The 24,059-nt window shown below is 35.0% G+C and overlaps 4 protein-coding genes across 4 annotated transcripts; 3 read left to right on the top strand and 1 right to left on the bottom strand.

The window, feature by feature from the left end:
• Positions 455-1,050, top strand: LOC105156292 (mitogen-activated protein kinase kinase kinase NPK1-like). Its single transcript, XM_011072389.1, is given in 2 exon segments — positions 455-623; positions 626-1,050. Coding segments are annotated over 2 exon segments (594 nt in total).
• On the bottom strand, positions 3,905-7,830 carry LOC105156008 (probable methyltransferase PMT18). The gene is made up of 8 exons (XM_011072021.2): positions 7,610-7,830; positions 7,379-7,497; positions 7,150-7,269; positions 6,134-6,834; positions 5,813-6,023; positions 5,394-5,691; positions 4,669-5,136; positions 3,905-4,581 (listed from the first exon to the last, which is right to left on the bottom strand). The coding sequence occupies exons 4-8, from the start codon at positions 6,827-6,829 to the stop codon at positions 4,374-4,376; spliced, it is 1,881 nt and encodes a 626-aa protein (XP_011070323.1). The 5' UTR covers positions 6,830-6,834; positions 7,150-7,269; positions 7,379-7,497; positions 7,610-7,830; the 3' UTR covers positions 3,905-4,373.
• On the top strand, positions 9,583-12,923 carry LOC105156007. Its single transcript, XM_011072020.2, has 2 exons — positions 9,583-9,914; positions 12,494-12,923. Exons 1-2 carry the CDS (start codon positions 9,705-9,707, stop codon positions 12,710-12,712), a joined length of 429 nt encoding a protein of 142 aa, XP_011070322.1. The 5' UTR covers positions 9,583-9,704; the 3' UTR covers positions 12,713-12,923.
• Positions 18,089-20,412, top strand: LOC105156006 (probable cinnamyl alcohol dehydrogenase 1). The gene is made up of 7 exons (XM_011072018.2): positions 18,089-18,231; positions 18,348-18,444; positions 18,650-18,763; positions 18,861-19,091; positions 19,184-19,469; positions 19,604-19,754; positions 19,865-20,412. Exons 2-7 carry the CDS (start codon positions 18,362-18,364, stop codon positions 20,059-20,061), a joined length of 1,062 nt encoding a protein of 353 aa, XP_011070320.1. The 5' UTR covers positions 18,089-18,231; positions 18,348-18,361; the 3' UTR covers positions 20,062-20,412.

Here is a 24,059-nt window from a genome sequence, read left to right as displayed (position 1 = left end):
TCACCATGTAATGTGACATCCACCTCAAGCAAGTTAGATGCACTAATCCAGCTATGATACACTCAAAAGTAACAGGAACCCCTTATTCAAGACCTGCAAAATGAGAAGAAAGTACAAAAGAAGCGTAAGAAAAAAAGACAATAATAAAAGAACAAAAAATAATAAATGATAAAGGGCAAATTGCAATTTTCGTCCAGTTTCTTAGGGGCAGTGCCGTTTCCATTCCATGTCTTTTCCAAAATAGAATAGTAGAACAGTAATTAAAAAAATTTGGCAATTTTAGGACAAATTACTCTAAATCGAACGGAATTGTGCACAAGGGAGGCACGTAAGCGTTTGAGAGTTGGGGGAAGCTAACGTGTCCTATTAAATGGATTAAGTGTAAAAAAAAAAAAAAAAAGGGAACATGACGTGGCAAAACTGACGTGGAAAAAAAGGCCACGTCAGCTTGCCAATGTGGATTGCAATTTGGTGCTTGAGTTGTTCGTATGAGAAAGGCGAGAAATTGTATAATGTGTTGTTGGAGTATGCTCCCAGCGGCGCTTTGGCTTATAAGCTTAGGAATTTCGGTGGTGGGGGGATGCCGAAATCTGAAGTCCGGGGATACACAAAGGCTTTGCTTAAGAGATTCACTATATTCACAAGTTCGGGTACGTTCACTGTGATATCAAGCTTCAAAACATTCTTTTAGTCGCGAATGGCCGCGTGAAGATCGCCCATTTTGGGCTGCCGAAGCGGGATGGAGGGAGAAAAGGCGCCGCAATGGGGTGCGAATTGAGGGGCACCCCTTTGTACATGTTACTGGAGATGGTCGCCAGGGGCGAGCAGGGGCCTCCGGCGGATATTTGGGCGCTTGGGTGCGTCGTGGCGGAGATGTTGTCTGGAAATCCGACGTGGCGGTGCTCAGATATCGCCGGATTGATTATGAGAATCGGAGTAGGTGAAGAAGTGCCAGAGATCCCCAGAAGTTTATCGGAGGAAGGGAGAGATTTTCTTGGTAAATGTTTCGTGAAGGATCCAAGCAAGAGATGGACGGCGGAGATGCTCTGACCTGGCCTTTTTTTCCACGTCAGCTTTGTCATTTCATGTTGCCCTTTTTTTTTACACCTAATCCATTTAATCGGACACGTCAGCTTCCCACAACTTTCAGACGCTCACGTGCCTCCCTCGTGCACAATTCCGACCGATTTAGGGTAATTTGTTCTAAAATTGTCAAATTTTTTTAATTACTGTTCTACTATTCTATTTTGGAAAAGACCTGGACTGGAAACGCCACTGCCCCTAAAAAATTGGACGAAAATTGCAATTTGCCCAATGATAAAAGTGATATGGTCACACATGTACATAAAGCCCAACTCATCTAAAGGTATGAAAGAACTCAAAATGTTCTCAAAGAATGAGAAATTCACACTAGTTGTGTCTAAGTAAAAAACATTCTCAAGTGGATGAGGGTTGCTAAGTTGCCCATCCAAAATGGACAATGCAGAATTGCTTATTCTCAATGGACAAAGCTGTAGCGAGCATGTCTCCTCTTGGTAGCAATTGCAACGAGTTTTGTCACATTAATCCAAACTGTCAGGGTGGCTCGATTATCTTTAGGGCCCTTCTCCAGAAATAGTAGAATATTAAGCTTAAGGATAACTCTCCAAAAAAAATCGAACATTTACACACCTTCACACCAAACGAGCAACACCATAGATAGAGATTCCCAAACTTATGAAAAATGATTCCCAAGACACCTGAAATAGATTTGGAAAGTATGTCACTACAGGAAGAAAATGAGAGAAATATATTGCAAAAAGAACAATATATCTAAGCTTCAACTTGAAAATGGAGAGAATGATGAATTCTGAAATAAATTCAGGTCACATTTTGTCAAAAAAGCATCTGACATTTCTTGGATTTTGACAGGTGGTTATTGAAAATTGAATGCCAAACGAGGGTAAAATAGACTTAATGTGCCCACAGATGAGGACATGCTTGGAAGAGAAAAAATTGTCACAAAGTGGTGGGTCATGGTGATTATACCAAACAGTTTTGGGCCAGTGCGGGGCCAGCCCATTTTAAGTAAACAAATTATTGGATGGGATTATGGACTTTATCATGGTTAATAATACAATGTAAATGTGCCCTGAGAGAATTAGATACAAGTAAAGTGGGTAATATCTCTAATATTACCCAACCCAAATCCAACTATTTTAATTTGACGTATCTAGACCCAATTAAGAAATATGGGTTTGGGTCTGCTATAATGGGCCCAGGTATGTGTAATTTTGGCCCATCAACAGGCCTAGGTTACTAGCTAATAACTAGGTAAGCACTCTAGCTTGGAGTATTTGGGGACATCAAAACTAGTTACTCTTTAAAGGTGTGGAGCAATATCCCACGACTCTGATACAGTTCGTGAAAGCTTTACTTATGGGTGATTTGATGCTACCAACTTGGGCATATTGGTGCAGAAATTGACACATGGCACAATTTACTTTTATATTTTGTAAAATTTCTAACTATGAGGTAAAATGAAATTTAATGAGGAAGTATAAAAATACAAATGGAGCCTATTTCTTTTACCATTTTGAGCTATTTTAAACAATATAGTACTAATATTACAAAGTACCATAAATTATGGCATCAAAAATACAAATTTTCTTTTTATAAATCTATTTTGTTGCTGTCTTAAAATCTCTAACAAGAAGAAATTGACTTAGGTAAAAGACTAATAAGAAATAAAAATACGAACATTTGAGAAGAAAATAAAAGTCCAACAAGAGGAGAGAACCAATATTTTTCCTTCCCTCCCCCTTTTTTCCCTCTTTTTTTTTTTTTTTTTTTGTCTAATTTAAGGATTAAAATGAATGAATAATTTGACTCACTTCATATAATAACTGAAACTTTTAAATTTTAAATTTTAATTTAGAAAATTTTAGGGTAAAAATATGCTCAATTGCACATATAGCAAATATAGATAATAGGTGGGTGTGTTTAACTGCATTTACCCTCCAAAAGCAAAAAAGAGGAACCAAACGCTCACATTTGAAATCATAATAATAAAAGAAATATACAATATATATATATATAAAGGGATAATATTACAAAAATAATATAAAGTTTTATAAAACGACAAATAGACATAAAAAAAATACAGAGAATTTTAATCTTATTAAACACTGAAATTTCTCATAGAAAATCCAAATTAATTGACCAATCAATTTTGTATTAACATTGGATAGTTCTTTGTACATCACAACTTTCGTATCCATATTAGCCGGTTTCACTACAACATTTATTAGGTATAATAATTATTAAACATGACATAACTTTTAAGATTAGATTTCCTATTTAATATATAATATTGATTATATCCAGGAAGTGAATTACAAAATACAGATATCTCCATTAAAAAAGAAATGTCATTATATTTAGATTTGTAATTTTATATAATAGGATGTAATACTTTTTAACTAAGCTTAAATGTATTTTTTATTTTAATTTGCTTAAATGCATTTTTGTCTCGTAACTTAGGTCATTTGACCTTTTCATTCTTTAATTTTCTAAAACAGAATTTTTGTCTTGTATCATTTTAATTTTCACGATTTTTGTCACCGTCGGATTTCACCCTTATCGTCGGAAAAATGCATGTGCATCTCACGTGATCTTTTAAAATTGGAATTAGTGTTCTTATCTGCCAATTTTTGCTAACATTTTTATTCTTTAACTTTTTAGCTTAGTATTTTAATCCTACATCTTTTTAATTATGCAATTCCTATCCCTTTTTTTTTCATGGGAATTCATCGTGGAGACGAACTTCGGTAAAAGAAAAAAAACAAAAATTAAATCTCGAAAATTGAAAAGATACAGAACCGATTAAAAATGATCAAAACATCAAAGAGGTAAGTTACGAGACTCAAAATGCAATTAATCCTTTTGATTATCCATAGAAGATGATATAGGCATAATATGTATAACCAAGAAGCAGGCCTTATAAGGGAAGATCTTGGTATTATAGAGAAGGAATCCCCTGTACAGCCACTTGAAGGTCACTTCAATCTCTCAAACTTACAACTATGTAATGCATAAAAATAGATGTCTACTATCTAAAAGTGTCGCCAATTCGCGACGAAAAAGCGATAAGCAACTTCGTGCAGTTACACTAGCAGCCTGGCCTAGCTAAAATGGATACAGAAACTGTAGAGGGAAAAAATTCAAAAGAAAGGACAGAGAGAGCAAGAAGAAGAACAAAGAGTGATACATGTAGTAACTGATGTTAAATATCACTCTACTTCCTATCTAATCGACTAAGACTTCTTGTCCGAAAAGGAAAAGGCAAAAGGCCAATTATTGAAGAGAATTCATGTGCAGAAAAGTCTACCATATTAAGCAGTCCAGTATGTTTTCGAGGCAAGAAGAATTTTCTCGGGATTAAATGGTCCGCTTTCGTGATCGATGATTTTACTGTTCCATCGCATTCCATCCGTTATGCCTTTGATCTTCACCAGAACTTCTACCATGTCTCTGAAAATAACTGTGCCCTCCGGCCTTAGGATTCTATCCATCTCGAGTAGAATGTAAGTAATGTCGCACCTGCAGGAACAAGTCCGACAATAAGTTTATGTGCATGTTTTCACCGTCTTGTTGTGTTTATACCAAGAGGGCTTGTTTCAAAATTACCTGTCTTGATACATGCTGAAGACACCGGCTGCATGGATGAGGTCATAAGTTCGGGGGTAGGTCGAGAATGCTTCACACCAGTCCTGGTACGCCCCGATGAAACCCCTTTCGTATATCGCCCCCAGTGTGTCCGGTTGTGTATTAGCTGGAACCACGTTCATAATCCAAACTGGGAATCTCATCATGGCTGCTGCAAATCCTCCTAAATTAGCGTTCATGTCCATTACATTCCGATAACGTCCTTGTGGTAAATCAGTAACAAGGGATTTGTAATATACAATTCGTTCCTTCCACATCTCGGTATCCTCTTGGAATTTCTGGGCATTGATGCCTGGGATTGAACCACTGCTAATTCTTGGTGGAACGGCGAATGCACGTTCCGGCCATTTCTGTAATGCACCACCTGCAACCTCATTTGGATTGCTTACCTCAGGCAATGGGGTTATGCATGCTTCCATGTCTTTGTACCTTAATTACATTAACCAAAGAACCAGCATTAAAAATCACACCTGAAAATAACCAAATCAGGCAAGGTGACTTCTGAACTTTTGAAAAACAGCTTACTGTCTCCAATGTCACGAGTTGTGTTGTCATTATTTCTAAAAGTTCAGCAAAGTCACATTGCCCTTTTCGTTCTAAGAAAGCTTTATCCTTTTAACTTATTCAGATGAAGGCATGTTGCATTAAACCCTTGTAAACTACGGATGGAAAGATAGAGCAAGTACCAGGCTGCATCAGGACTGTCTGATTTGCACATTTCTGGTTGAGCATACATTTCTTTGTTCTTAAGACATTCAACATGGTTGATTGGTTTTTGCCAAATTGCCAGATCTCCCTTCTCGATGACTTTTCTCCAGCAGAGCCGTTTAGCTAAGTCCTCAATTGAATCTTGCTCTTGTTTCAAGTCTTCTTTGGATCTATCCCAACCTTTCCAGTATTTCTGCCAACGGATGGGAGGACCAGAGAGTATCCAGTAGGCACCAGGCCTAAGAACCCTGTCGACTTCAATCAGATACAGCCCATCTGCAAACAATTGGAAAGAGATATAAAAGATAAGACTCATAGAGAATGCTATGTATCCACATGCATACACCGTCAATCACATGAACTTCAGTCAAAATCACAATATCCATAATGATCTTACCGTAATCGGGCCATGGGATCAGGCAACGAGAACAGTGAGCCATGTCGAAAGATCTAGAAGGATACGGAAGCCTTTTGGAACTTAGTATGGCAATCATGGCCGGAACACCTCGTTCCAATGCAAACCACACTTGTGCTTCATGTGTATCTCTTGGAGCAAAAGACATAGCTACAATGTCCCGCTTCAGTAGGTAAGCACCCCAACTAGCTACCTGAAAAACCAGTACACCGAAAGGAAATTAAAACAATAACCTTATCGTTGTAACAGAAAAAAACAAGTGCTATAAAGACAATGAAGCTTAAGGTAAGCTGAGTTCCTTACCCCACAGCCTGTATCAAGAGCAGTTCGAATGCTTCCATCCGTAATAGGGATGAGAGCGTTGATATCGTCAATGTAAACATCGGCCCCATTTGCAAACATTGTACCGCCTCCAGGAAATCTGAAGCGTTCACCTTCGACTTGGATCCAGTTCTGAACAGCCTTCTCAATGCTTAGCTCCTTATGAGGAATGTTAGCATACCAGGCGTAGTCTCTGCTCTGTGGCCATTTGAAAGGCCTCTTATAGTTTGGGGGAGCGGGTACGAGGCATCGTAAGAGCTCTTGCTTAGTCGGGCAATGCCTTTCTCTATATTTGAACCGATCCCGATCGAATTTCTTACTCCTTTGTTGATCTTCACAGGGAGTATATTCACTGTATGATATATCACAAGGCGGAAATTTCTCAATGTCTTGAGAACTGTTGACTGATAACTCATGATGGCTCTCAAAGTCGAGGGCGTCTTGACTCATAGCGGATGACGATGGAAGATCACGGTTTCCCTGCCCACCGGTGCGGACATCACAGCCGACTTTTGAGGACAGATCCGACTGGCTGGATGGAGTAGGACTTCTACCCTGCCAAGCTCCAAAAACGTAAAACAAGACGCATAGGCCACTCACAGCTAAAATCCAAGTGAGACGTTTTCGTTTCATATCCAGCTGATGAGGCTTTGGTGATCCACCATAATCCTTAGCCATTATACCTGAAAAGCAATGTTTCTGCTTCATGTAATGCGAGGATGAAAGAACAAAAAGAAATAATTAACGCTGTAGGTTGTGCATTGCAGCATGAAAGCTTCACTAAAACTTTACATCCCCAACAAAAGGATCAAAGGAGAGAGGAGATGCAAAAATAACAGTGTTTATGTATATGCATCCTAAAATGAAGCCATTATGAATCAGACAAACTAAGAACCGAAATCCACATTGTAATAACTAAGAGTAATTAAGCTCCGTGGACATTTTTCCTACTAGGCCTCCAACATTGAATTCCAATGAAGAATCTACGGTAGACATACCGTTGCTGCTCCTTTAAGGTTAGGTGCCAAGAGAGAAGATAGTAGGAAATAGAGAAAAGGCACGCTCGTCGATGGAGTAAGACAACCTTACTATGTTTCAGATCAAGACAAACTGATCATCTGCAAATGCAAAATTGAAGTGATAATTCTAATAAACATTCTCTAGAACATCAAGGTAAAAAGTAGCATACTTGATTCAACAGCTAGACAATCGTAATGCAATTATTACCAGTGGAAATCAGATAACTCTAATCTGCATGCAAATACACCTCTTTCACAAGATTCTTGATAAGCAAGCACACCTCGGTAGAGCAGCTCTTCATAACCTTTTCCTGCTAATATACCAAACTACAAAAACCTCCATCTGTTAGAACAATCAAGAGAAAGAACCAAAAGGGCAATGCAATAACATAGAGAAATGTGTGACTGTGTGTGTGTAATATCTCGTACTCACACATACATAGTTTATGATCATAAGGGGCGTGGGGGTTCACTCATGACTACAGCCAACATTGTCCATGTGGGAGAGAGGTGAAGCAGAAGTGTGAGAGAAGAAAGGGAAAAACAAAAAGCTTAATAGGAAAAGAAAGATGGGATTGAGTGTGGGAGAGTGAAATATTTAGACGCACGAAGGATAGCATCGTATCCACATCTGGGACATTCACAGCTCCAAGTTTCCGACAGAAAGGCCTCGCTTATCTCCCCACCTTATGTCCTATTCTAGGCAAACCACCCACCATACATTCCGTGTCTCTGTTTTCACAAGCTTTAATATGGAAAGATACTTGACTAAATCTAGCGCAGACCTGTCCAATACTTAGACGCGGATCCATTATTATTATGTAATATTCATATTTAGACTCAAGTATTTTTATATCGGTTGAGATAAGTATTTTGGGTATGATAAGGTCTTTATCTGGGTATGAGTGTCAAATTAGTAATATCTAATACTTTAAAATTTTATTTTTATTCGTTAACTTAAAATCATTCTAGTGATTTTTTTTAAAAAATTCAATCAATTAGATTTACCTGTCCTATAAAATTCATTAATTTTGTACACGGTTTATTCTTTATTTTTAGGTATTGATATTTGAGAAATTTTGTTAGACTTTAATTTTTGTTTTTGTTTTCCCAGTGACGACTCTAAATTATATTTATGATAAGATTAATTTGAACGTAATGTGATAGTTTAAAAAATAAAAAAATACATCAAATTTTAAATTAGTTAAGCTCAACTAATATATGAAACTGATAAAATTAATTTGAATTTGAATTGTAAAAAGACTCATCAAATGAAAGTTGAATGTAATTCCAAATGGATAAGAAAAATTGCTCCAAAGTTAAAATATATTTTTCATATTCATTTATATTTCGGATGTATACTGATTGTGCAAGTGATTAATAACAATCTATTATTTGAACAAAATCAATATCATTATTTATATTTCAGCAATGCCCAATTTGTATATGGTTAAAAATGGAGTAGTTTTTAATTTATTTTATCAATCACAAATCTATGAAACATTTTTAATATTAATTTAGTAATATGTTTTGATGATATTATTACCAAAAACATATATCAATCACAAATCTTTGAAACATTTTAACATTGGTAAGATCAACAAGTAAGACCCAAATTAGACTTAATTATTTTGGATATAACATGTGAAAGTTCATGAGTAGGATCAATATATGATATATAAGTAACAACTACGGGTATTTTTTGATTCAAATCTCAATAGAGTAATTGCCACCCATTAAGAGGCCTTGATTAATATTCGAGTGCTAACAATAAACAACTAGGATGATACCCTGTCAAATTTTATTTCGTTTTTTTATTAATATCAATAAATTCACTGAATTTTGATCAATGAAGGACTTATTTGTTAGACAAAATCAAATTTTAGAGGTGCTAGATGTAATTACCCATACTACAGGAGTTAATGTATAATTACACCAAACCTCAGGAGAGTTAAATTATTCCTTACACTCCCCACCCCTGAGGCTTGGTATAATTACACCAAACCTCAGGAGAGTTTAATTATTCCTTACACTCCCCACCCCTGAGGTCTGGTATAATTACACGTAGACTTCCTGTGGTTTGGGAAACTACATCTAGCACTCCTAAAGCTTGTTTCCGTCTAACAAATAAGTCCTTTCGTTAGTTAAAATTCACCAAATTTGCTGATATTAACAAAAATATTGAATGAAAATTGATATCTACCCTTAATTGACTTAAAACTTACTTATTATAGGTTAAACAATTCTTTTCGGACAAAACTACCCTTATAACAGTGAAGATATACCTTCTCATATGTATTAATCAATGAAAATGTATGAAAATAATTTTATCGTAAAAAGATTTATTTAACCTATTATAAATTAATAATAAGTTAATTGGGATAATTATAAATCTTTTTGCCAATTTTTTCGTTTTGTGTCTCAGATTTAAGGAGGGTTTTACTCGCTTTTTGAACCCAAGAGCACTAGTGGGTAGAAGTAGGGTGGACAAGCAAGACAGCCAGCGATCTTGTGTTGGTTTGACGATTGAGAAAATGTGGAACGGTAATGGAAATCAGATGATGAGGATGACAACGACGATGATGAGGTATTTCTCTTCGAGCTCGAGGAAGCGCGCCCCCAATTTGAGGAAAATAAACCCTAGGGTCCCATTTCAGGAAGCAGCTGTCATTGCGGAAGGTCTCTACGGCGTCGTCAAGAGCCATGGCCCTCTCAGTATTGGCGATGCTTGGAACGTCGCCAAGGTGTGTTGCTTACTTGGTGTTTAATTTACTTTAGCATTTCATTAGTCTCTGAGTATTGAGTTTTGTTCTGCGGAAAATGAAGGTGTATTAGGAGCGAGTTGGATCTTGTATTACGGGATTGGAGTAGCAGTACTAAGTGTGGAGTGACAGTGATACTGAAGGGGTTTCCGAGTGTTTTATGGGATAAACGGATTGAATTGAATGTGATACTTGGCTATGTAACTTAGTTGCTAACTTAATACTCGAAATCATGAGGTGTTTTACGTCACCTGGAATTGGAAAGTTTTCTTCATTTAGATGAAACATTTGAATTCTGGAATCCAGATACATAGTTTCCTTTTCGTGCCAAAAGATTGGTCATGTAACTTTGAAGTCTCCAGCTTCTTAATTGTGATATTTTTTTTTCAGTAGAAGTGGGCGTTTCTACGAAATAGCTGGTCCAGTGATGACTGTTGAATCACATGGGATCATGATTTACGAATCCTACTCCCTTGCCATCCAAACCATCCCGGCAGGACCCGGTCTGTACCATGAATTTAATATTAGGGGTCCTCAAGTTTTGCCTCACAGTTCAATACCAGAAGATTAACTGGTGCCCCTTTGGCAGACTTGTCGTCATTAGTCCTTCTGGTGAACATTCATTAAAAGATGGAAAGGTTAAGCTTGACAGCAAAAGGCTGATGTACTCATTGAAGTTTCTTGAGAAAGTTCAAGTTCTTCTATCTCCTACACCACCTAGTTATATCATAGTGTTCACATTTTGAGTATTCATCATAACTTGGCTGAATGTCAGAGATTATCCGAGCAAGAGTAAGATTCTTTTGTTTCTATTACCCGTTCTTTTATCTTGTTGAATGACCTTCTAATCTTTGGTCCATTCTAAAGCTCAAATAACCAAACCTTGAACACTTTGACTCTTCTACCCTTCCTGATGATTCTCCATGTATCTGATACTATAAAAGAATGGTACGTAGACCGTAGTCCAAAGTACCAATTGGTATTCAATAACATTGGCTAATACATATCGGGATCTGTCCTCACTTATTTGATAATATTTGATGATACCTATTATTTTCTGAATATACATGTATCTCTGATATCATCCAGTAACATCGCATTGTTACTTTTATGTTTGCAATGGAGACATTTCCTTTTTGGTGACCTTTTGTAATAAGATTTACTTGATGTATGATTAGATATACAATGAATGTTTATTTACCGCTATTGCGAGGGAACTATTACAAATTCAAGTTTGACATGAATGTTTTGTTTTGTTTCATTCTAAAATGCTTTATTATGTAATAATGAGTAGTAATTTTTGTTATTTCTACCTGATGCTCTATATCTGATATGGGATAACAGTTGTTAATATGACTGTTGTTACCCCTTGGTCTTTGAGCTATAGTTTATACTTTACTTCAGAGAGGTTCTCCTTAACTATTCAAACTTGACCTCATCATGGGCATCCTCTCGAAATGAGGATTGTGTTCATATGCTTGAAATGTCACAGTTCTGTTCTTTTGAGGAAACTCACTCACTCCCTTCAATACTTTATTTTCCTCTCTTTTGGATTAGTAGGAGAGTGCACACATTTCCCTAAAACTAAGCTGGAATCATCGTAAATCTGCCATCAACAATAAGCACTTTGGGCTCAAGTACATGAGGCAACAACAAGGACACTGCATTCTATTTGATGGATAAAAAAGAAATGGATGCTTGATTTTTGACTGATCTGACTAATAAAATAACTTTAAAAATCTCCATAGTTGTCAAAAAGAAGCAATTTCACAAAATTGGACACCTTTATAGTCTTGTTAGAAAACTTTTGAGTTTGATATATTTGGTTAGTTTAGTTTTATCTTCTATTTTTCATTCTTTATGAGTCATTCTCTATTCTCATGCATTTAATTCTGCTCTGTTCTTTCCCTCATCTAATTCTTGACTTCACATGTCCGTGCTGCTGCAGTTTATCCTTAACTCTTGGCTATTTAATGTGTTGTTACATTTTTGACAAGTCAGAACCATTGAAATATAATCTTGTACTGAAATGCTAGAATGCTGAAACCATCATATTCCATTGACTTGTAAATCAAGCAAACTTATTTTTCACTGATTCTAAGACTCGAAATGGGACAGTATTGAATCACCATTATGATGCTAATACTTTGCTCAGCATGTGAGGCTACCATTTGACATGTTAGTCTTGATAAACTGTCCATGGACACTACATAAGAATTGATTATTTGTGTTAGCAACCATTAGATCTTGTGATTAGTTTTCCTCATTCAGCTTCATTTGTAACACCTTGGCCTTATTGAATGCAGTGAGCACTGCTGCATTGATTGATGTGTTATTCGTCTAAACTTAATAGAGCGATCATGAGATCAAATGTCTGTATACTGCAGAGGTTCAGTGCATGATTAGGTTGGAGTTTCCTCCCCCTTACCCACATCTCAAGAAGGGGGAAAAATTTGCTGCCTTCGAAAAATCTGGGGCAATTATGTCAGACTGAATTTTTTTCTGGTTTTTCTGTCCAAAACGTTGCATATTCATAAAATACATGTTGATGATTGCTGCAGGATGCTGGGATAAGTGGATTAAACAGCAAAACACACATGAAATTGGTGCTCAAATGGATGAGGGGTAGAAGTATGCTGAAGCAAATCTGTAACCATGTTGGCTCTAGCAAGAAATTTCTGCTCACTACACTTCCTGAAGAACCGCAACTGAACAAGCCAGACAGTTCCATGGAACGGAAGCTAAAAAGTGAAAAACCTAAGAAGTTGAATAAAAAATGATGACAGTTATGTATTATTTCCTTAAATTGAAATAGCCATGTAGTTAAGCTCGGAGAATCCACAAGGTTAAGGTATACTTCCATTAAAATTCACGCTTGACATGCTTTTCTTTAATTTTGTTTGGACCATCTTCTGTTTATCTAAAGATACATCTGCATTGAACTTCATTTTTGTAAGTACTTGTTTGAGTGCAGTTGTTGGTCTAAGGCCATCTGACTTGCTCATTATGTTCGGTAGAATTAGCAGTTAGCTGATTTGTTTTTTTTTTTTAATCCCCTTTTTTTGGTCGGCAGATCCTTGGCATTGGATGCTTGAATTTTGGAGAATGGATTTTTTGAAGCTTGAGTTGAGATATTTTATTTGTTTGAGTGATGTTTTGAGAAGTTAAATAAAAGAGAAACTCACAACTTTATCATTCACCTTTCAGCTTCTGCAGTTCATGTGCGTATGCTATTTGAGCTCCTCTTAAAATTGGAAAATTTCATTGCTGATCATTAGGGTACCATACAAGTAGATTATGGGCAAATTGTTGCCATAATATCGTGGCAAAAATGTCCAGCTATGATAAATACTGTATTATTTCATTTGTATCTGGAATTTTAGTACTGCATAGTTCTGATTTGAGGTAAAATCAAAGGTCTTATTGTTGAACTGTTTGGTATCAGGTTGTAAAAATCTATTCCTCAAAATTTTGTATACAAATAATACTATTAGAAAAGCAGTAGATAGACCATAGTTATGGATCTCGATTGTTTAAGCAGACAAGTCAGTTTAGAGGATAAGTAAATGCAATCAGCAGTGCATATTTGGTACTAGCACTTAACCCGTACCACGCGTGGTATACACCATAGAGGGTGTTTGCCTAAGCTTAAAGTTTCTTAAAACGTTTTATAAGATGTTTGAATTCTGAGCTTTTGAAAAAATAATTATTTTCTTTAAATAGAGCTTATAAGAAATGAAATATTTTGGATTTTATAAGATTTTTAAGAAAATGTAACTATACTTAATTTTTTTAAAAAATATTTTATAAGCTCTGTATGATCACTGCAAAAAGAATTCATTTTTCAGAACGGGTTTTGAGACAAGTTTAGTACCTTTTGGAACTATTTTTTTTTTTAACTGCTTTTTGTAACTAGAGAAATCCATAATTTGTACAGCGTTACAACTTATTTGTAATGGTTTCAAAAAGATCTTTACAAATTTGAGTTGAATCTTGTAACCATTTGCACAAACTGTTATAAATGTTGATGGGTCCACATTTGCACAAACTGTTATAAATGTTGATCGGTCCACAAAACTCATTTCGTACCTTTTTTTGGTTAAAACATCTACTAATGAATTTATTTTATTTTATTTTTTATTTTATAATGGAATTATTTTTCCAAAATTAACGTCTCTTTCAAAGTGAATTGAATTAGGCAGGTTTTTAAAGAGCAATATTTGCATAATACACAAAAAAACTATTTGTTTTACCACACTAATTAAATTGTCCTCCTCCTCAGCAGCGTCCGCATCATCATGTGCATTGTCATCGAGGGCCAAGATATCAGTTGGAGGCTAGGACTAGTCGGGGAACGAAGGGATGGGTAGACTCGTCATCACATGTATGAAAATCTCCTTAAACTTTGAGACATGTTGGTTGAGATTTGGACATGGCAGTGGTGATGTATGCGTCCGACTGAACTATGATGGTCCAACAGTCAAGTTGTAGGTCTTTGAACCCAGATTGAAGACACGTCCCTTGTTTTGGCAGCCAATTGTCGCGTCCACAACTATTGCTCGATAATGCCCATCGAGGCTTCAGAAGAGGCTGGAAGATCTTGCCTATCGGTCGTTGCCTGTGCTATTTGTTTCTCCAGCATCTTGTGGACGATCTTTTGACAAATGGAAAAAAACATTAGTAGCAGCAATATAAATTAAGTAGAATTGCAACGAGAACTGTTTCTATAAGAAACTTACCACCACCTGTGTTGTCGTTGGAGCGCTTTAGTTCTCATCATCTTTCTTCTTGTAGCATCTGCAGGACAACTCCATTTGCTTGGGAGTCCGACCGGGCTGTCTCCTGTCCAACAAAAGAAAAAATTAATTGAAGGTAAATTAATTATTCACAAAACTTTTTAAGAAAAAAAGTTACCAGCTTTTGTTTATGCATTCTAACAGAGGATGATCCGCCGCAATAGACTGTAGCTGCTGTTGCGGGGTTGCAGCCCATTGACCTTATTCTTGGTAGTGTCCTCCTTGAAGTCTGGGCTAGCCCAGTACTCCTGTAGCTGGTGCTAGGTCTCGTCGACCAGCCATAATGGTTGGACCAGTTCTGCCCTAGCGTCAGCAAACAGCTTCCACAAGAACTTCCAAGTAAACATTCAAAACACATTGAACATAGCTCAATCATCACAATCCCACCAATAAGTAAGCTGCAATTTTACATAGGAAAAAATAACTTACAAGTAATCAATAAAATAAATATCTGAAAATTTAAATAAATTATTAGATTTTTTACCTTGAAATTGTCGAACCAGAACCGTTGAAGCTTCAGTGGAATTTGGCATCCAACATGTTTAAATTTTATTATTATACTTATGACAAACACAGAACTCCTAGAAATTTCAAAAGGGACACTATTGGAATAGGTGACCGGAGAGCCAATTGGATTGGTGGTTTTGAAAAGTATTCAAGCGATCTTTATTCAAGTAATATTGTCTGATGAATGTGGTAAGCATTTATCTTTGGTATATATGTCTGTTGTGTTTACTAATACGTTAAACATTATTTTAACATCATAACAGGTGCCCATAATCATTTAGATAGCCCATGTAGTTGGGTTGCGCATTGGACGGTGGCTATGGAACCAATTTCTGAGGTTTGGTCAAACGTTCCAAGTTGAGAACCTCGAGACTGGGCATCAAGAGTCCTATTGAGATTTATAATGAGTATCGCATCCATTGAATGAGTGTCATGTTTCATTGGCCGCAGATGTTAGACATCTATGCAATTTTATTGGGTTAGTTGACAAGGTGGTCAATTGACTAAATTGACTCGCATGGATCGTCATATAAAAGCCTTGGAGGCTTGGTTGGTATGATTTGAGTCCTCGACTCTGATAGTACGGGAGTAGTCCTCAAACTTGAGAAATCATGATAGTCACGTACGCACAATGGCTGTATCTTGGGTCTGTGCAGGAGGTGATTATGTCATAAATATGATCATTATAAGCCTTGATCAGTATAGTCAAAATGTGTAGCAAGGATGGTGGGTTCCAAGAAGAGGTCCGTCCCCTGTCAGTATGTGATAGCAGTGTCTCTCATGCACTTGTAAACGCGTTTACGTCTCATAAAATCTGTAGTTACAATGGTTGATCGAATAGGAAATGATTTTCTATGTTGAGCAGTTAAGAAAAACGCGATCTCAAATATTAAAGGATAATTTCCTAGTTATGGATGAAAACTGACACCAAATTTCATGCCCTAGGCTAAGATTGAGAGACGGTAGACCATACCTCTATGGAATCGGGACATAAATATTCACACGGATATTCACATAGTCTCTAGTGTTATGACTAGACAACTACCTAGAGTAGCGAGTTTTCTTGATCAATGGTTGATCAGGAACGATTAATTAAATTAGATTTAATTAATCAGTAGTATTTGACACTAGCCCAAATCTAGCTGAAAGGTGAACCTAAAGAGTCGCATACAAATCACCGTGGAAGGACTAGGAATTAATTTGAAATTAATTTATTTTTAGGCTATCCATCCAATGGATCATTCCATTGGGCTTATGTCTTTAATTGGATTAAATGAAATTAGGCTTAATTTAGTTTGGATCTATTAAATTGGATTTAATTAAATTCATTGGGTATTGAATTTATTTTAATTTGATTAAAATAAAACCCGATCCACTAAATTAAGGTCCACTAGCAATAGAGTTGACTTCTATTATTGGAATAAGGGTTGGTTAAATTGCATTTTTGGAAAGTGTAAACTTGACCATATTTGGAGTTCTTCTTATATGGCATGATTAAATCATATAGGAAGGGGGTTGTCGTGGAATGTATCTAGACACATTTTCATTTTCCCATACAAAGCATATATATGTGTGTTATCATCATTATTCTATAGACAACAATACATAGCGAATAGTGTAGAAAACACACACTCCATCCCTCTTCACCATGAAATTCGGCAATCCCTTTCTCTCCTCTCATCCCTTTTGTTTCTCCAACTCTTTTTGATCTAAGATCAAATTATGAGTCGTGAGAATTTTGATGAAGAGAATACACTACTTAATAGTATATATACAAATATAAGGAGCGTTTGCAAAAATTCTACTTTTAGATAATTGATTTTTGTAAAAAAAAAAATTAAAAATTGTAGCAGAATTAAAAGTGAGTAGTGTTTGTAAAAAAAAAGAAAAGCAGATAAAAACTAAATTGAATAGTGTTTGAGAAAAATCACTTTTAAAATAAACTTAATTAATGAAATATTATTTTGTCCCTTTATGTTAAAAAGATACTATCTTTTTGCTTATTATTCCACTTATTGTTTGTCACTAATGATTATTTTTTTCATAAAAAATCATAAATTTTATTTCGATTAGAATTTCATGTTTATATTTTTCAAAATATTAAAAAATATGTTTAATGTAATAATGCTCCCACTAAGTAATATAATTGTTCATTTATACATTATAAAAAAAAATTAAGTTTTCACTACATTATAAATGACCATGACTTAAAAATCATCATAAATCAATACTATTAACCACGGTTAAACAAAATCAAAGTAAAAATTTAAATAATTAAACTTACATGATTGCAAAAAATAATTATTTTATTAATTAATTAATATGTGCACAAAATAATATAATTAGATGATATAGCCCATGAAATATAAAAAAACTTAAAATATTAAATATATGAAAGTGTAAATTTAATTATTGTTGAATTTTAAATTATTTAAAAACTCCAATATCAACTTTACATATACAATTTTAAAAATAAATTAAAAATGATAAAGTTGCATTAAGATTATTATAATAAAAATAAAAAAGTAAAATATATAGTTGGATTTATTTCCAAAAAAAAATAAAGCAGCTAAAAGCGCTCCCGAATGTACTTTTAGCTTTTGGTTTAAAAACTTTTTTCTTAGCCATTCTCGAATGTATTTCTAACTTTTAATCTAAAATTAAAAATACATTTTTTATCCGTTTAAGAAGCAATCCGACATTTCAAATATTTCAAAAATATTTTTAAAAACCAAAAATTAAAAAAACCCTTTTTTAATGTGTTCGCAAACACTCCCATGATCTGAACGGTGAAAAGGACTAATGCGTAAATGTCTAACAACATGAACACTGCAGTTGAAACCAAAATCATAGAGAGCAGAAAAGGCTAATGAAGTTCCCGATTGGTGGGAACCCCAAGGAAACGGTGAAGTCAGTGATTACGCACCAATAGACCGAGAAAAGTCGTCCACCCAGAGTCGATTTATCCAGAATTCAACTACTCGTCACTCGCTTGCGTAAGCGCATACACACTCACTCAGATAATGTCTAGACTGGAACATTTTGTCAACTTTCATCGATCGATACTGCTATATAATGAATAATTCGTGTTGTTCATTCTGTCTTGGGTCAGTGGAATAAGCTGGAATGGGTGCTGCAAATGGGGAATGCCTTGGATGGGCTGCGAGAGATCCGTCTGGACTTCTCTCACCTTACAAATTCACCCGCAGGTATCCGCATCCATCTTTGTTGATTCTTGATTTACTCGATGTTGGGTGTTCATATTTTCGTTTAAGAAGCAGTCTTCTGTTTTCCTTATCTTGATTTTGTCCAAGTAACCGGCTTTTTTGTGCATTGCCCTTTCATCGCTTGTAATTGCTATAACTGTATGTTATTGTTTCCGCCCCTTAACTCTGGAATGGTGATTTCTGCAAGGTCTGTTGGCAGTGATGATGTTTCAATAAGCATATTGTATTGTGGAGTTTGTTTTGCTGATGTTGTTTGGACCAGGAACAGATTGGGGCATTCTAATTATCCGTTGGTGCCGGGGTATGGAGATTGATTGTGATATAATTCATAAATAGCTATACTAGTTGTAGTTTTTACTCTGATGATTGGACTGATGTATTGTTCCTCTGTCTGATAGACACGAGATTGTTGGGATTGTAACAGAGGTTGGATCCAATGTCCAGCGATTCAAAGTCGGTGACCATGTTGGAGTTGGAACTTATGTTAATTCTTGCAGAGAGTGTGAGTATTGCGATAGTGAATTAGAAGTTTATTGCTCGAAGGGAGCGATCTTCACGTTTGATGCTGTAGATGTTGATGGTACCATTACTAAGGGAGGATATTCTAGCTACATTGTAGTTCATCAAAGGTGTGTAGTTTATGCTGCCAAACTCTTTTTACAGATCTTAAAAAATAAGGGTGGAAGGTGCAGTCCACTCTAATTTGTCTTTGTATCTGCAGATACTGCTTCAGGATACCTGAAAAATACCCTCTACAGTTAGCAGCACCTTTACTCTGTGCTGGAATTACTGTTTACGCTCCAATGATGCAGCATAACATGAATCAACCTGGAAAATCTTTAGGGGTGATAGGGCTAGGCGGGCTCGGCCACTTAGCAGTGAAGTTCGGCAAAGCCTTTGGACTGAAGGTAACAGTTCTAAGCACAAGCATATCCAAGAGGGAAGAGGCATTAAATGTTCTCGGGGCAGACAATTTTTGCATCTCTTCTGATGAAAAGCAGATGAGGGTATAATTTTATCAAGCTTTTGGATCAAGTTCTTAGCTTCTCAATGTTTATCTATCAACACAAACAACAGAATGAAGTGTTTGTTAAACAAGCTAACCAAGTTGTTTTAAACTTCATAATACGTCTCGCTGCAGGCTTTGCAGAAATCATTTGATTTCATCATAAACACAGCATCGGGAGATATCTCATTTGATTTATATTTGTCGCTATTGAAGACTGCTGGCGTGTTTGTTTTGGTTGGATTTCCTAGCGAAGTGAAATTTAATCCAGGAAGCCTTGCCCTAGGTATTTCTTGATGCAAATATGTTAACATGTTCCATATACAAGTTGAATCCTTTTATGACTTCTGAGGCCGAGCATAGTCTTAATCAACTACAATTATTCATTTCTTGTAGGTGGAAAAGCAATCACCGGAAGTATAACCGGTGGAACGAAGCAAACACAAGAAATGTTGGATTTTTGTGCTTCCCACAAGATTTACCCTGAAATCGAATTGATTCCGATTCAGTATTCAAATGAGGCCCTAGAGAGGCTGATAAAGAAGGATGTGAAGTATCGGTTTGTGATTGATATTGCTAACTCTCTCAAGTGACATAAGGAGTGTTGCAGTTGGCCTTTTCCTTTGGCAAGGATTATGCATTAAAGCCCATGGTGATGAAACAGAAACCAATATTCTTAGCTATTACAAATCATTGCCTCTGTTTGCTTAAATAATTTGCTGCATCTTTGTTTCTACAAATAATCTTAGCTAAGTTTAAGGAGTGAAGATACTGAACATTCCATTCACACAGCTCCATACCAAAACTTGTGTTTCATCACCTTATGTTAATAGGGCACCCAAAATTTCTTCTCTTTGTTACAACTTTGAATTCATACAGCTTACTGTTTCTGCATTATTGCATTTTTAATTTGGCCTTCAATTTATGTCAGTTTCTGGTGCTCAGTGGGCAATTTTCCCTTCAATTGTAATTATCAATGTAATAAAAATATATTTGTAATTACGTCAAATTTTAGAAACAAATGTAATTAATCCTAAAAATCATTTAAAATGCCTAAGTAATATTCACAACTCAACAATTCCCTATCAGTTAAAATAGTTGAAATGGGCAAAATGATATATTTGTCCCTCCATTAACATGGAAGCTTCTTTTCTAGTCACATTTTTGATTGCTGAGTTCGTCAAAATATTATTTCAATTCCATCAATTAAATTTTTACTGCAAAAATGGTATCAACTTTAAAAAAATAAATAAATAATAACCAGAAAAATCATGTAAGAAGCACGTGATCGTTAAAGATCAAGCCGGAGCAAAAATTGCACTTTCAGTTCCATATGAAAAAGGCATATGTGATGGAACATGTCTATCAGTTTATTGCAGTGGGATGAGAATATGCACATAAAACACTACTAGGAATTGCATTTGGCTCATTTTATTCTTTTTCCTTTTTTGTGGAAGTAAAGCTAAGGCAAAAGCTTTGTGAAAGAGAGAATTAAAATACTTGTAAGGAGTTATTAATCACACGACTGACAAAAATTTCAACATAAAACCTTTTTGGTGAAAGAATTAATTGAAGATTTTGATTTTATTCAATTAAGTTCTACTTATGAACATATATGAACTAATCAATTAATCTACACAATAGTTGATTATGATTTCTTAATAATTAATTTAATTGCTTGATTGATATTACAACTTTATTAACACATTGAGTCCAAATATTAATAAAAGTTTCGTCCACGCCCATGTAATTTTGGAATTTATTTAGAAAAAGTGTAATTTTACATATGTTGAAGAGGTGTAACTGTAATTAACCTACAAAAATTGAAACGGTATGTTTATCCAGTCATTCTTTTATATTTTGTTTTTAATAATCCTTACATAGGACTTTGCTATCTTTAAAACCTCTATCAAAGCCCTAGAAAAAAAACATCTTTAAAGCCTACTTAACCTAAGTGGAAAAAAATGATCATTTTAAATTGGATTGAATAGGTCAATTAATGACAACTATGATTCCAAACGCAACACGTTATTAAGATATATTACCACAAATTATATTTTTTTGTTTTTATTTTATTGTCTGTATCGAATCTGTCAATAAATCGAGAATACTTAAATTTGAACCCACAATAATAGCTAATATTTAGATTTGAATGACTTAATAGTTTTATTATTAGATGTATATCAGATCTCTCACTCATTGAAATAAGTATCTTGAATATGGATAGAGTCTAAACCCTAAAATACCCGTGAGTATGGATATGAAACGGGTAAAATCTAATAATCTAATTATTTATTGAATTTGTAAACTTTTTATATATCAATCGACTCAATTTACTTGTCATTTAAAATTTTAATTTTTTTATATATAATTTATTATTATTTTTTTATAGATTGATATTTGAAAAGCATTCTAAGAATTTTTCATTTTTATTTTTGTAGTAATTACATGAGAATGCTAATGAGGGGCAAAATTAAAATTTTATGTAATATTTTTTGCTAACATCAGCATTTTTCGTCCAAATTCTAACAAAAAACTGGGGGTTAGGTATAAACAGAAAATTTTTAAAAGGGATGCAAGTGTAATTTCAGAATTTTTTTTTGGTGGAAATATTATTTCGTATTTTCAGAGAGAATTTAAGTATAATTAATCCATAAAAAAGTAAAAAAAACAATGTATAACTACTTTATTTATTTTAACATAAGACCCCAATCAAATTTAATTATTTCGAATATACCATCAAAACTACTAATGGGCATAATATAGATAAAATTCGAGTAAAATATATAAATAACTATTATGAATATTTATTAGGTCGGATTTAAATAAAATAATAGCTACCCATTGACAGACCTAATCTATATGCATATTTTGTCTTCGTTGCAGTGCGCAACTTAGATTGATATTTGTAAAGCGGTAATTGTTGATATTGACAAGTTATAATTAATTGATGTATTCAAACACTTCATTCACAAGAAAATTTTAATTGTAAACTGATTGGTAAATTATTTTTCGTTGATGTAATAAAAACACTTCACTCAAAAGAAAAAAGTTAAACTAAACTATTCTGAAGACCTAAGTGGAGAGAATAATCATTTTAACTGGAGTTGTTAGGTCAAATATTACAAAGTATGACTCCAAATGCAACACGTTATTTAAGATATATTACAACATTTTTCTTTTTCATTTTGTTCCCTGTATGTGCACTTGTCCTCTCATTCACTATAAGAAATTATCTTAATAGTTATAAAAACAAATTAATGTTAAAATAAGTATCGAGTTAATTAGTAAGTAAAAATTTTCAATACTAATCTACAGTATTTATTAGGATTTAATGTTATTTATCCCTTATAATATTGCAAATAAGCAAATTACTTCCTATTAAAAAAATAGCAATTTACCCCCTGTATTTTCTAAAATAATGTCATTTACCTCCCTGTCAAGATTGATTGTCTTGATAAAGAAATGAAAAAAAGTGATGCGCAGATACTGAGTCAACAAGGTTGTGACTCATGCTTTGACCTCAATCAAGAGATAATTGATGAAAGAACCTAACTCTTTCACCTTTATAAGGATGATTTTGCCAGAAAAAATTTATTTGACCTTCAATAAGTCAGTAGTAAATCGATGTGATTAGATATAGATTTTCATTCAATGTTTTTTATTAATATCACCGAATTTCATGAATTTCAACTAATGGATGAATCTATTTTTGAACAGGAGTACTAAATGTAATTTTTTAAAAATTATTTAGACTACTTTTTGACGCATGGATTCTAGAGAGCTGCTTTTGCTAAAACTCGAACAATTTTTTGAAAACTCACTTCACAAATAAAACTTTCAGAATTTAGAGATGCCTTGTTACTCCCAGGGCTTGGAGGACTTCTGTATTGTCACAGAAAAAAGCATAAGGATCCATTTTCTTTATGGTAAAATACACTTTGCCCACTAAATTATTTGTTATGTAACAATTATCTCCATAAACTAATAAATATAACACTTACCCCTTATAATTAAATTTTTAGACAATATTGTTTGATGGGTATAACCCAAGAAGAAATATTAAGCTCAAATCAGACCCGCCAGCCCAGGAGAGAGTCAGCCCACCTAAGGGTATTGGGCTTAGCCCAAAAGGAAGCACTCTGCAGCAGGTTCGGCAAAAAAGGAGGCCCGCTAAGCTCAGCCAAAGAGGAGCCCACCACACCGGGATCTGTCCAAGAAAGAAGCCTGCCTCATCAAGATTGGACCAAGAAGGAGGCCCAGTATGAAGCCCTACAGCACCTTCCCACGGCCAGCTCGATGGAAGGAAGGTACCCTCAAGAAACTGGACTCCTCAGCTTAAGAAGACTCCTTACAAGGCAAGAGTCTTCACGAAGAAGGTGTCCTCCCTTATTCGAAGACGTGCTGCTCAAGAAGGGGATAAGATGCGACCTTATCCACCAGAATCCCGCCTTCCTTCTCGAATACACAACTCTCTCCAGAGTCCCTGCAAAGAGGGGCTCCTCTCTATAAGTATGGGAGGCACCCCTCAACATACCACCCTTCATCATTCTGAGTTCTGCTACTCTGCTATTCTGAAATTCGTGCTCTT

The sequence above is a fragment of the Sesamum indicum genome, linkage group LG2, assembly GCF_000512975.1.
Source record: "Sesamum indicum cultivar Zhongzhi No. 13 linkage group LG2, S_indicum_v1.0, whole genome shotgun sequence".
Lineage (NCBI taxonomy): Eukaryota > Viridiplantae > Streptophyta > Magnoliopsida > Lamiales > Pedaliaceae > Sesamum > Sesamum indicum.
The sequence above is the reverse complement of the archived record's forward strand: the minus strand, read 5'-3'. Positions and strand labels throughout refer to the sequence as shown.

Bases quoted from the DNA above. Each gene is read 5' to 3' on its own strand.
- LOC105156007 (XM_011072020.2), top strand. From the start codon at position 9,705: ATGTGGAACGGTAATGGAAATCAGATGATGAGGATGACAACGACGATG. The intron at 9,915-12,493 runs GTGTGTTGCTTA...TGATTGCTGCAG, and splicing joins ATGCTTGGAACGTCGCCAAG to GATGCTGGGATAAGTGGATT.
- LOC105156008 (XM_011072021.2), bottom strand. From the start codon at position 6,829: ATGGCTAAGGATTATGGTGGATCACCAAAGCCTCATCAGCTGGATATG. The intron at 5,692-5,812 runs GTAAGATCATTA...AATTGTTTGCAG, and splicing joins GATCCCATGGCCCGATTACG to ATGGGCTGTATCTGATTGAA. The intron at 5,137-5,393 runs GTACTTGCTCTA...AATGTAATTAAG, and splicing joins GACAGTCCTGATGCAGCCTG to GTACAAAGACATGGAAGCAT.
- LOC105156006 (XM_011072018.2), top strand. From the start codon at position 18,362: ATGGGTGCTGCAAATGGGGAATGCCTTGGATGGGCTGCGAGAGATCCG. The intron at 18,445-18,649 runs GTATCCGCATCC...GATTTCTGCAAG, and splicing joins CCTTACAAATTCACCCGCAG to GTCTGTTGGCAGTGATGATG. The intron at 18,764-18,860 runs GTATGGAGATTG...TCTGTCTGATAG, and splicing joins AATTATCCGTTGGTGCCGGG to ACACGAGATTGTTGGGATTG.